Source organism: Protobothrops mucrosquamatus, unplaced genomic scaffold (assembly GCF_001527695.2).
Source record: "Protobothrops mucrosquamatus isolate PMUCROS unplaced genomic scaffold, P.Mucros_1.0 scaffold286, whole genome shotgun sequence".
NCBI lineage: Eukaryota > Metazoa > Chordata > Lepidosauria > Squamata > Viperidae > Protobothrops > Protobothrops mucrosquamatus.
In genome coordinates this window covers 936,526-950,262 of record NW_015386630.1, presented here as the reverse complement: position 1 = coordinate 950,262, position 13,737 = coordinate 936,526, and the positions used below count along the sequence as shown (strand labels likewise).

General features: G+C 39.5%; 2 protein-coding genes across 5 annotated transcripts in view; both read right to left on the bottom strand.

Annotated features, from left to right (window-relative positions):
• TRIM54 (tripartite motif containing 54) overlaps nucleotides 1-7,684 on the bottom strand; it is a 15,117-nt gene extending 7,433 nt beyond the window's left edge. Inside the window, exons 1-2 of one of the 2 annotated variants that reach the window (XM_015814817.1) lie at nucleotides 7,209-7,684; nucleotides 2,633-2,805 (exon numbers count right to left, since the gene is read on the bottom strand). In XM_015814817.1, coding sequence (XP_015670303.1) covers nucleotides 2,633-2,805; nucleotides 7,209-7,376 — 341 coding nt within the window. In that variant the 5' untranslated portion in view covers nucleotides 7,377-7,684. The remainder of the gene's footprint in view (nucleotides 1-2,632; nucleotides 2,806-7,208) is intronic. The other variant, XM_015814818.1, reaches the window with a different exon arrangement.
• Nucleotides 7,685-11,230: 3,546 nt separating this feature from the next.
• DNAJC5G (DnaJ heat shock protein family (Hsp40) member C5 gamma) overlaps nucleotides 11,231-13,737 on the bottom strand; it is a 10,152-nt gene continuing 7,645 nt past the window's right edge. For all 3 annotated transcript variants that reach the window (XM_029283931.1, XM_015814815.1, XM_015814816.1), the window contains 2 exons: nucleotides 13,654-13,737; nucleotides 11,231-12,039 (listed from right to left, as the gene is read on the bottom strand). In XM_029283931.1, coding sequence (XP_029139764.1) covers nucleotides 13,658-13,737 — 80 coding nt within the window. In that variant the 3' untranslated portion in view covers nucleotides 11,231-12,039; nucleotides 13,654-13,657. The remainder of the gene's footprint in view (nucleotides 12,040-13,653) is intronic.

Below are 13,737 nucleotides of genomic sequence, written 5' to 3'. Positions count from 1 at the left end.
GTTCCATGAAAAACATGCAGTGACCAAGAGATAGCCAAGGCTTTGGTTCTACCATCAATGCTTAGCTACCATGATCCTTCCTTTGATTGATGATAGCAATGCAATGTTAGTGTAATCAGCATATTTGATAGCTTTATGTGATTCAAATTATTGATGAGGTTAACCATTTTCTTGGTACGGTGTTTAGATTAGGTTAGGCGTTTAAAGAATTATATTCTTTTTCAGTGCATAAAGAAGAACCAAATCTCAAAGCAGTTTTGAAAAATCACAATGTGGGGGGGGGACAAAGTCTTTTTGAAGAAGCACCCATGCAAAGGGGCTCTCTTCTCCTCCCTGTCCAGCATTTTATGTAAGCCTTGTGGTAGGTGATGAGTTCCATTGAGGACATAGCAAACTAGATCTATCTGAAGGATCAGAGATGATATTGCAGCAGATCAGCAGCCAGAGGTTGAATTCTGGCCAACAAAATCTCTCTGGAGACAAAGCGAGATTGCAACATTACCCACTAATACTCTGGACAGCTGCTCCTCATGTGTAAACTGCAGCAATTAAGGTTTGTTCAGTTAGCTCACAAGTTGAACGGCTGACAATTGAATCCACCAAGCTCACAGCCATAATATAGCCTATATTATGGACACAAAGTTCTGCCAAGTCTCATTTCTTAAACACTTATGGAAATTGCTTTTTTACTGCTTTTCAACTATTAAGAACCTTCCAATTGACAAGTCTTATAACATGTACTGGGAGACTTCCTTTTAATCCTCAGCAAAATAAGTTTTACGATAAGCTTAAGAACATAAAAATTGTGTGTGTGGGGGGGAGGATAATCAGCAGAAGAGCAATTAGAATATTATTCAGTAAATGGACTAAAGGTCCAGGTGGATTTGAAATAAGATTTTGAAATTAGTTATAAGAATCTTTCCCATGAGAAAATATTGTTGTTTTGAATTCTTAAAACAAAATATAATAAAATGGAAACTTGACAGACACTAGAGGAAACCAAAGGCAACTAAAGATTACAATTAAAGGAGAAGAACACTTCAGTTTGACTTACTAACACAGAATGGAGCAAAATACAGAATAACATTAAACATATCAAAGGATATTTTTGAACAATGGATCCAGAATTTAATTTTAGAAGTGTCTACCACTATAGATAGACTGTGTTCAGATATTAAGGAAAAGGAACAAGTTGTCCAGGATAAGACTGAGATTGATCTGAAAGTGAATTTTAAAATATCAAGCTTCAGGAAAGATATGGAAAAATATTACATTGGATATACAAATTAATTCAGTTTTTAATAATTAAAAGGGATATACAAATGGCAAATAAAAAGAACTTGGATAAATTTCTTATATTGGAATTACAAAACAGACCTGAAGGATTTTATGAGAAGCAACAAAGAAAAAGAAAACAAACCATAGCACATTCCTCTTTCTGCCCTTTCTATTTTTTCGTTTTTTAAATTTTTGGTAGGCAATTTTTATCTATAGAATTGTAATGCTTAATAAAATTATTAAAAAAGACAGCTTTGTAATAGGTCAGTGGTGGCGAACCTATGGCACAGGTGCCAGAGGCGGCACTCACAGCCCTCTCTGTGGGCACGCACGCCGTCGCCCCAGTCCTAGGCCTTCAGCTGGGTTTTATAAAAGCTTTTCGCTTTAGGCCTCCGCTGCCGTGTGCAAAAAAAAAAAAAAGGTTCAATCAGTCAATTTCAACTTCTCGCAGGAAAAAAAAAGATCTTGCAAAGTTGGAATTGATTGATTGAACTTTTTAGTCCACCCAGTCTGTCGTTACCACTGCAGCCACGCCCATCCAATGGGCCACACCCACCCGGCACTCGACGATGCATAAGTGGGTTTTGGATTGCAGTTTGGGCACTCAGTCTCTAAAAGGTTCGCCATCACTGTAATAGGTCATTAACATGACAAAGGGCTAACAGAAGCATGCCTTTATTTTTTAAAAAATAAATATTATAATACCAGTATCACATACTGTACTATGCTGTGTTATTATTGATTTCTCCCTTTTTGGAATAGTGCATGAAAGAGAAAATACGTTTGCAAAAGTGAGAGGAATATTTTGCTTGCCAGGAATGCGAGAGTACCCTAACCTTTAAACAGATCTTGCCACCAAAGATTATGAATACAGTAATCCAGTAATACTAAAATCCTATGCAAATAAAGAACTGAGAACTGGTATCAATATTAGCATACCTTTCTGAAAAATAAGTTCTAGCTTTGTGGAGATGGCTTTGTCTAATCTTCACAGATTATGAACTCTGCTCTTGTAAGAGCCAACAGTGTGTTAGATGTACTGGTTGACCCATATCTGGATGTATTAAGTAGAAAAATGCATATGAAAGCAAGAAAAGCATTTAGGAAGGAAGGTGATGCGGAAGTAGGAAGGATAAGATTTGAGAGGTCCAGCCAAGGATTCAGTCTCTGACAGGCTTTGAAGGAGGAAAGAGAGTTGAAGTAATCAGAAGGAAAATTCTAGTTCTAGTCCTTTATTTGGAACACAAAGATTTTGGAGCAATGGAAATGTGTGAGCACAACACGCATATCTTAGGTGCAGGATGACTACCACCAGTGTTGAAACAGAAACCATGGGACTCTACACGTAACTTACCGGGAGGATTCTTGCTTGTAGATATCAATTATGTTTTCCACCAAAAGGTTGCGTTGCAGGCCATAAACTCCATGCCGGTCCAGCACGACTTCATGCCGACAGGATGGGCACCGGAAACGGCCTCCTGAGGAAACTGAAGTAGATCCACGAGACTGCCACAGGGGGTTGGAGGCCTGGCAAGGACGCGATGGGAAAGTTGGTTTTGTTGAGGTTCAGTATGGCTTACTTACCCATTTCTTAAAAGTGTGGCTCTTCTAGGAAGCAGTAACAGAAACCCAGGAGAGCATTCTGAACACCAATAACATTCCTCGATCCCAGGACAGGTCATGCAAATAGGTCCTCCACCAGCTACTATTACAAGAGTTGGCAACTGCAGAGATCACTGCTATAGGCAGACATTGGCAAAGGATTATTCTCAGCCATCCCCTGGCCTGAGACCCACTTGCCAGAGTAACTCACCATACATACAGCATGGTAACTCATTCTCCAACTCACATGTGAGTTCTAGGATATATTCAGACAGTTGAATGATGGTCTAGTGCAGTGGTGGCGAACCTATGGCATGGGTGCCAGAGGCGGCACTCACAGCCCTCTCGGTGGCACGCACACCGTCGCCCCAGTCCTAGGCCTTCATCTGGGTTTTATAAAACCTTTTCGCTTTAGGCCTCCGCCGCCGTGTGCAAAAAAAAAAAAGGTTCAATCAATCAGTCAATTTTAACTTCTCGCGGGGAAAAAAAAGATCTTGCAAAGTTGGAATTGATTGATTGAACTTTTTAGTCCCACCCAGTCTGCCGTTACCATCGCAGCCACACCCACCCAATAGGCCACACCCACCCAATTGGCCACACCCACCAAGCACCCGACGATGCATAAGTGGGTTTTGGGTTGCAGTTTAGGCACTCGGTCTCTAAAAGGTTCGCCATCACTGGTCTAGTGACTAAGAAGTGCAAAAGCTAAATGGGACAACCTCACTCCTCCAACAGGGTCTTACAAATTTGGTATAAGATGTGGCCACTTGAAGAGAGAGCTCCTTTAATTGATAAATAAATAAAATAAAATAAATAAATATCTAAATTAGATAACATCCCATCTCCTCCCTGTGGGCACTTTGCTCCCTCCCTCTTCACCCTGGTCACTTTAATTTTAGCTGAATTTTAAATTTAAGATATCTATTTATTGTTTCAATGTTTTACATGGCATTTTTATTCAATGACTGTAAGCTGCCTAAAATCATCTTTGGTGAGATGGGCAGCACATAAGTAAAATAATAAAATGAAATAATAAAATAAAATAATAAAGTAAAGTAAATAATAAAATTAAAATAAAATAGAATATCCTGAGAAATATTTTAATGCAATTTTTAATTTATTTGTTGTTTATATTTTAGCTTTTGAAGAAATTTAACAAACTGTATTTTTTTAAAAAGAAAATCCTAGTCTGAAAATCACAACTGTTGTTGTTTACACTGAAAACTCTTGGATGCCATTCAAGGCCTTCAGGGGTCAGTTGGCTTCAATAGACTCTCCTGCTCCAGTATGAGAGCAAATAGCATCGAAATGAAATTTGAGCCAAGAAGCAGAACAAAAGCACTGATTTGTCAATTTGAGGTCTGAAAAAAATTGTTTTGGGTAAAATACATAAGACACCATTTAATTCAAAGGAACAAATTAATACATTTTTCTTCTGAGGGAAAGATACTGAAAGAGTGCTGTAGGACTTTCTTCTGAGCAATACATAGTTCTATCTTTTTTATATAAATTAATGTGTTGAGGGCCTATTTAAGTGCATGGAAATCTTGGGTGGATTTTCCTTACTTGTGAATGCTATACCAGGAACTGCCCATGGAAAAAAAGCAGGTAGTCATTTCACTGAATTTTAACACAATGTAGTTAAAAGTGAATTAAATTCAATGAATATAAGATTGTCTCATATATTCAATTTTCCCTTGTTACATTAAAAAAGGAACATTCAGAAAGTCTTTGCAGAACGCCTAGAGTTTGAACGAGGAACAACGGTCATCAAAACAGACCTTCACACAAGATGAGAAGGACAGATGATACTAGAGAAGGTAGAATTCTGATTCAAAGAGACATCGTGTACACAAGGAATTAAGGTCCCAACCAACAGAGTGAAATTCAACAGATCTTTACATGCAAAGGAATAAAGTCATAAGAAAATGGGGATTTTGTTTGGTAAAAGTACCAAAGATGAGTAGTAAAGTTTCATAGCTGCTAAAAAAAAAGCTTTAAAAGATACATTTCAAGCAAAAGGCAGCATAGTTGAATAGGATAAAAACAGAGACAGGAAGCAAATAAAATTAAAAAGCTAGCACTGCTTCCTGCAACACACTGGACTCTTACATGGTTTATTTGTGGAGTGAACCCAACAAAAGTGAAAATATATACACAATATATTTTATTTGTGGCCTCTAGGTGGCACCGGTCATGCACAGATTATTCTTCCTCTGCAAAGTATCCTTACTCTCATTCTAATTAACATCACTTCTTTCCTTCTTATTTTTGTAAAAGTGCAAAACGTGCATTTTTATTAGTTTTGTTAAAGTCATTTTGTTTAGTGAATTTAAAGACTATATCTTGGTGTCTTGCCTTTAGAGATGGTAGACTCTAGATTGCTTAGTTTTCTCAGAAAGGGATTTAATTCTTTAGCCTTAAAGGGATCCCACAATTCAGGTGGTGTTGATGGACATGTACACAACAGGTTTTAAAGAATCAAGATTTAGATTTTCTAGAATTTGTCCAGAGAGATACAAAATCCTAGCAATGGTGTTTAAGGGTGGCTTTTCCTCACTAGGATCTAGCCATAAACAATGCCAGGTAACCTCTTTTTATGTTGTATCCCTATAATGTGGCTTTCATCTCATACACCACCCATACTCAAGGCAGATTTAAATTGTTGTTTGCTGCAGAGTGTTCCCTTTTAAATAAGGAAGAAAAGCCCTGGCTGTTTTACTGTGGGTACAATTGACTTGCAACCACAATTGGGACAGTGATTGTTAAGTGAGAACACCCAAATTTATCACTTTTTTTTGGCATGGTTATTAAGCAAATCACGGTAGTTGTTAAGTGAATTGCATGGTCATTAAGCAAATCCAGCTTCCCCTATTGACTTAGCTTGTTGGAAGTCAACTGGGAAGGTGAGAAATGGCAATCAGATGACCCTGGAGTGCTACAACCATCTTAAATAAAGTGTCCAATTTTTGATCACATGACCATAGAGATGTTGCGGTGGCATAAGTGCAAGGATTAGTTGTATGTTTTCAGTGATTTGTAACTCTGAACAGTTTCTAAACAAATGTTTGTAAGTTGAGGAATATCTGCATTGCACAAAACTTCCTAACTCTGATTACAAGATGCCTTTACTCCTACTATACACAGCAGCTGAACCTGTTCAGATGGCTCTGTCTTTATTATTTTTATTATTTTTACAAATAACTCAAGACAGCAAATTTATCCAGCACACCTTCCTTCTTCTATATTCCCCACAACAACTCTGGGAGATGGGTTGGATCGAGAGAGAATGACTGGCTCTAAGTCACCCAGCTGGGTTTCCTGGCTGAGGCGTGACTTGAACTCAAGACGTCCTGCTTTTGAGCCTGGCGCCTTAACCACTAGACCAAACTGGCTATAAATTCAACATATTTGTATAAATGTAGTCAACATGTAACTAAATGAGATCTAAGATACTTTCTTTGGGTTAAAACTTTCATTTCCCACCTTGTGTTACACTTTCTTTAGATCCTAGCCAAACTGTGTAACAAAACAAATTATAACCGCAGCAGCCTCCTATTTGAACAACTCACAAAAATCATCATACACAAATCCTACTTAAATCAGTAGGATATTTTTCCCCATATATGTTCCATTTTATCATCCAGCTCTCAAGTTCTATTGCTGTATTCTTTTTCATGTTAGCCATGTGGTACAGGGTAAATGGTTACTGGCTCCAGAAGGTGGCAATGTATAGAAAATGCTCTGTAGGAAGAAGCATTTCATTGCATCCATTTCATTCTCCTCACTGATGATACATATAAAGGCAACAGACCCTCTCCCCCTTCAGGCCTGCTGTAATGGCCTTGCCAGGCTGAATGCAAAGTGTCGCCATCCTGTCCCGAAGCTCACAGCTATCTAGTACACCTCCCATTTTTGGAGTTCCTGCTCAACACAACACACAATGTCCTTCCTATCTCATCTTCCAAACTCTCCCTTAAACTATTATTATTATTATTAAACACACTGGCCTTGATACCTCAGTCCTTTTCCACAAAACAAGATGTAACTGGCACTGCAATACTTCCAAGTTCTCTATTGCTCCTCCATCCCCTTCTCTCATTAGCATTTTTAAGTTTTGGGAGGCAGATATTTCCCTTTATTGATGTTACTCAAGAAATGCCATGAATATTAATGGCTATCTATAAGCAGAGAATACAGATTACATAATTATCAAAAATTATCCTTCAATCAGAAATGGCTCAGATTTTAGAAAGGCATCACCCAGAACGACCAGAATCGCTTTCATGTTATGCTTATCCAGAGCATTTATTGGGCTTTTTGCTCACCTGAAAGATATCGTTGGCACACTTGCGACAGAGGTTGTGTTGGCAGGGCAGGATGACCACCGGTTTGGTGAACATCTCCAAACAGATGGGGCAGATAAGTTGCTTCTCCAGGCTATCCATGCTCTGTGAAGTCCCCAGCATCGGCTTGAAGCCCACGGCAAAGTTCATCCCCGCAGCACCAATTCTTGCCCACAGCACACTCCAATAGGCTGGATGGATGACCCCCCCCCCTCAGCTTTCCCTAAGTCCCAATGCCTGCCTTTCCAGTCTTTGCTCCCTCTGCCTTGTTCTGCCTGCCTGCTCCAGCTCCCCTGCTTTGGCAGTGCTGGCCTCTCTCTTTTCTGGCTTTTACACCTTGATCTCTTCCTGTTTTATTTCCACTTGGGAAATTTCCCTCTGTTCACCAAGCTTGCTTCTTTTCGTCTAGTGTGCTGTCCAGATCTTGACTTCTTTCTGACATCATTCCATGTCCTGAGCCTACAAGGCTATTCTTAGTAGGTCACATGATCCCAATGGAATCCCAGCTGCCATTTTTGTCTCAGTAAACTGTGCGGGGGCAAAGCAACAGCTGTCAACGAGATCAGGTGACACTTAGTCACTATTCCACAACAGGCGATGATACCTTCAAAAGATGGCTGGCAGACTGAGGGGGGGGGGGGGAAAGCAACCAGTAGCATACTCCTATACTATATCCAAAACAGTAAGATTCAAGTATTGCTGGGGGAAAGAATTAAATCTTTTCACATATTGGATAAAAATAAAGATCTTCCACTAAAGTATAACTGGATGTTATGTAACTGACTGGGATCAGATAACAATTCGAATTGCAAGCATCTACTAAGGAATAAAATACATTCTCTTATTTGCATTACTTCAGACAGGTTTCATGAAATACTACAAACTGAATTTGCAATTATGAAATTAAGGAATGCTGTGAAAATATGCTCAGTCTCTTTTTTTGCAAGTGCAATTAAGCTGTTGGCTCCTGGTTTGATTGTACTTGACACATTAAGCAGCATACTTTTCTCAACATTCAAAATCAATCAATCAAATATTAAGGGGAAACATATAAAATTGCAATAGACTTAAAGATAACCTTCATAAATACTTTGCAAAAAAACCAAGTCTTGCGACTATAAATTCAAATCAATTTATAGCCATTAGCCAAGGACACTTAAAAAGCCACCACTTTGAATCGCACCAACCAGTCTTAACAATATAAATATCTAAATCAGCCTTGCAGATCCTGGAGCTTTCCAAATAGGATTTCCGGAAGTTGAAATCCAGATCTGGATGGTTCCCAACTGGGGTTGGAGCGAGAAGGCTGATTAAAAATATTTGGGATCTTTGGGATAAAGAAACAGAAATCAATATTGTGTGTTCTTACTCATTAAAATGGATACTTTGTAGTTTGGGAGGAAAGTATTCTCTGCTAATTACACAATAGTTTTAAGCCTCTTTATTTGAATAAACTTTTTACTGGAAAATTATGTAGAAATTCAGGCTATATATTACAAGTTATATTTCCCAATGTTTTTATTACTAACTGGCTTAAATGTAAGCTGACTTCATTTGTATAGCCTGATGGGTGGACGGAATAAACATTTGAGTAATTATGTATAGTATAGGAAATTTTATTTTTTTATAGGTTCTTTCTTCTTTCCACATATTTTTTTTTAAAAAATCATTAACACTTATAGAAACATTTGTTAACTGCCTTAGATTGACACAGATCATTTCCATCCATTCTTGCCTCTTCAAATGGATCACAGTTCTCCAGGATTTTAGTTTTCCAGCCCTGCTACTTATTATCCTTTCAAATGAAAAGCCAAAAGATGAATCTGGTAGCTTCTGCAGGAAAAGCACTCACCACTGACTGAATTCTCCCCATTGAAATGCTACATGAGATTAGAATACTTGGAAAGGCTTCTTAAAAAAGATTTGTGTGGACTTAGTGCAGTAGCTAAAAGGCTTTTAGCTTACAATAGAAACAGAACATTTTATCACCGATGTCCAGGACAAAACAAAAATTACCAATGATCACTATTAAAAACTACAGGATATCGGTGCAATGGACAGAGCCTGGGATATGCAAGAAAAAGCTAGAAAATTTTGCATTAAAATACACACACTGATTAAGATCATTTTAAAAGATTAATATACAATTAAAACCAGCAATTTTTCTTTTGGACAAAGAGTTGGAAAAGTAATGGAACTTTTTATATGCATAAAGATTATCTATTTTATACTATAAAGATTATTGTATGCATAAAGATGGAAGGATTCAGCATTATCCCCAATGGAGGAACGCTTGGTAAAAATGATGGAACTTGCTGAGATGGCTAAATTTATTTCTTTGGTTAAGGAAAAGACAGTATCTACATTTATTGCTAACTGGAAATCCCTTACAGACTTTTTGCATGAAATAGAAAACATGGACATGATGTATGGTTTTGATGATTAAACAGGATATAGAAAGAAGAGAGGTATGTTGTAACCACAGAATAAAGTTATAACTGTTGTAAAGAAAATTGGAAGCTATTGCTTTATATTTTTCTGTTTTTCTTTCTTGCACCTTTCTTTGATTTCTTTTTCTTTATATTACTTTGTATTAGTTTTTTATATTCTTTAAAAATCTTTAATAAAATTATATATAAAAGGAAACATTCTTCACAGTAGCTTGGACCTAAACCTGATTCTCAAAGCAAAAATGTGTATTTGATTAGTCCTTACTGACCCATTTATTATTCTTCCAACTGTGGGGAATAGTCACTTCTTAATACTTACTTTTCTGCTAAAGCAGGGAGGAGATATAGCCAAATTAGTACCAAAGTAATCATTCTTAAGCCATATAATACTATTAAGACTGAATAGACTATGCAGTTTTTAGGCAAGGCTAGGTCAAGCATGTTAAGTTCTAGAATAGGAAACTTTTGTAATTATAAAAACATACGATTTCAAAAGTTCAAGTTCCTGTGGATACAGATACCCATTTCTTATATTACTCTTGACAATATTCAGCCTCTGCTTCTGTTTTGTTGTCAAACAGTTCATATGATTAAGAAGTGGTAACATTCAGATACATTCTTTGGGGCAGGGTTTCTCAACTTGGCTGTTCCAAAAAGTGCGTAATTCTGGGAGCTGAAGTTCACACATCTTAAAGTTGCCAAGGTTGAGAAACACTGCTCTCAGGCAACGAAACAACAAATTAACTCCATCACCTATGTGACAGTCCTTTAAAAACCTGAAGTATTTAAAGTATAAAAGATGACTATAGCAAACCAAGTCAGACATGGAAGACTGGAAGTCAAGTCTTTCCTCAGAAGCCTTAATCTTTACATGTTGATTGATACTGGCTCACATATGGTAGCTCCTGCTGCCATTATTTGTTGTGGGCACCTTATTCCATCCCAATGTGTGCGAGAAAGGGCCCTCACAACCTGTGTTGTCTAATGACAAAAGATCAAAAAGCAAAAAAGCAAATTTCTATAGTATCACTTCCTGATCTTATAGCTGATGACCATTCCCACCAGTTACTGTATATACATTTTGATCTATATGTATCTCTTGTAGATTTGATTTAGCGCTCTTGATCATTTAAACATCAATATTTAAATATGGTTTTAAATATTGATTCTGTTTTCCCAGGTACTCTCAACATTTATTCCTTTCTAGGGCCTAGAGTTATTTATAAAAATGCTGAATAGGATAGATCATATCGGAACTCTGACGTGCTTCACACATTCCCATCCAAGTTAATGTGCAAATTAAATATTCATTGTTGGTATGGTTACAAGGCCAGATATTGAGCCTTAGATAGCATAATCTAGCCCACAAATATATAAACAATAGTAATTTATTTCTTGCCTTGTTCTACTAAAAAATTCAGCATATAGGGAAAACTAGGATGCCTCTGAAAGGCCAAGCAGAGATTGCATGCAAAATACATTAAGACCTATCCCAACATTCCCAGGAAGGAAGGAATACATCCTAAGGAAACATGAACAAAAAAAACAGCTCTTTCCTTCAGAAATATTTAATTGTGCTGATAAAATCCTAACATATTTTTTTATCACAGTGTGAAAAATGCCCTTGCCCAGCACTGCCCCACAGAAAAGGATTCGGGGCAGCTCAAGAGGCAGGATGCTACACAGCAACTAAAGCTCTCTGGAGCAGCAGTTCATCAGGGGAGAGGATAAGCAATGCCAACTTACCAGGCAGGCACTCCAAATCCCGCCATATTTCACACTACACCCTGAAATGCAGCTTGGCACCAACGCATAGGTCAGAAAGGGCAGTTCCAGTCACCAGGGGACAGCCCTAGCAGGGCAGTTTGCCTCTCTGGCACTGGGGGGCAGGGAGCTCAATAGCCCCTCCTCCATCATGAGTTGGGCTTTGACAAGGGCACAGTATGGCTGGCTTAAAAACAAAATACCAAGATTGGAAGGAGAAAGAATGACTGAGGACAAAGACTGCTGGGCTGGCAACACTCATCCATTTTCTTTTCCTCCACTGCTGTGGGAAAGAAAGAACCGTTCTGCTGCAGGAGAAGGGGCTGTTCCATGGGCCCAAAGAGGCAGAGCTAAAGTGTCTCTCTTTCCTTCAAACCAGCCCCTTGCAAGGTCTGAGTACGCCCGTGGCCATGTTCCCTGAGAAGATTTATGACTCTGAAGCAGGCATTCAGGCACCCTCACCAAAGTCACTGCACAGCATCACAACTGGAGAGGGAGCTCTTTGTCCAGAGTCCAAATGATTGGTAATTCAGGCCTGGGCAGGGTGTCTCTGGAATGGTTGCGGGAATAGGAACTGTGCTGTGACTGGAAACTGAACTCTGTTGGAGGGAAAGGGAAAGGGAGGTCAGAAAAGGAGGAGCAAGATACAAAGCTTTAAAGCAAGTTTGCCTACTTAGTGTGATGACCCAGGGCCCCGAACGGAGGCAAAGCAATTAGCTGGTCAGAACAATTGTCTTTTTAAGCACTGCCAACGTTCACCCAACAGCCCCCACATATGCTGGCACAAGTTCAATAAAACAGTCAGGGAAGTTTACATGGTTCTTTAAAGTAAAACAGATAACAAGCAAACGTATAATCCTTTCAACTCCCAGCTTGCCTGTGAACTGAAAACTGCAAAACTGCAGACAGCAAGGAGACATCAGCAGGAAGCAAAATTGGTCCAAAATACAAAGTGTCCAGGTACAAGAGCACACTATCACAAGAGTTCACGTTTGTTCCCGGCAAATGCCCCACCCCACAGCGTCTCCTTAAATCCTACTCCCCAGGTGTGCCTTGTGGAGTGGGGCGTGACGCTCTCCTCCCAAGCAAGTGAGCCTGCCTCCGTTGTTCTCTCCTCCCCTCTGCTCTCCTTGCTCTGGGATCTGGTGGGGAGGGGTCTTGCTCCTCGTCTGAGCTCTGCCTTCCCTGTTCCAAACTTGAAGGGCCCTGGCCTGCTTCAGCCTGCTCCTCCCCACAGTCCTCCGAAGCCACAGACACCCCCTCCTGGGCCTCAACAGGGAACGCCATGTCGTCCTCAGAGTCAGGCTCGGAGGGAGGCATGACAACTAGAAATGGACAGATGTTTGTATTAGGCTTAGCAAATGTCTACTGTTGATCTGTGCACAGCATTCAAGATCTGGAGAAAAGGATGTCTCTCCTTCTTCTGAATAGTGTCTTCCAGTGCTAACCAGTGGACCCGTCACTAAAATAGATGAGACTGAGAGGAAGCCAAAGCAACCACGGATACATAAAATAAGACAATTGTTCAGGGTGGCTTTGGCATTAGAGATTTATCTAGAGTAGCATTTTCAGCTAAGCAGGTATCAATACTGCTACTAATGCAGAATGACTGCATCTGCTGAAGGTATTCTTGGCCATGGCTCCCTTGACTTCTACTTCGCCCATCTCCACATTCAGTCATCTGCATCAATCATCCAGATAAATCTCAGGCATGTAACTATCACTTTGTGAATTGGGCAACAACTAGCCAACTCAATTTATCCACATGCCCTTTGCTTGGCAAGGAATTTGTTCCCTGAATGTGTATTCAGCAAGCCCAGTCATTACAACAGTAAGTTTCTGAGTGTGTATCCTCAGATTGTAGCATTAGTACAGAAAGCAGTAGCATTCCATTCCACAGCAGATTTTAACCCACCAGGCCTTCCACAGACCTGCGATATTCTGGAAAAACCTTGTCTTTGCTGAAAAAGATCTTAGATCTAGCTAAGGGTGTGGTACATTTCAGAAAACAAAGGGGATTCCACTCAATCCCCTTTGGATTGGTCAGGAAAAGGGCCTGCTACACAGTAGGATATGGTCAGGAAAAGGGCCACAAACTCCAGCAGCACAAAGCTTCTTTTAGACCCGTCTGAATCCAGACACCAGCTGTCAAAAGTCTCCTGTAGCTTCCCCATGACTTTCCCACCACACACCAGAGATCTCGCCCTGCTTACAAGGTCATGGCTTGCGGGACTGATTCTCATCTGTAGTGTGCAATGTTGCGTTTGCTGTTGGCTGCATTCGGATAGCATCGCCAC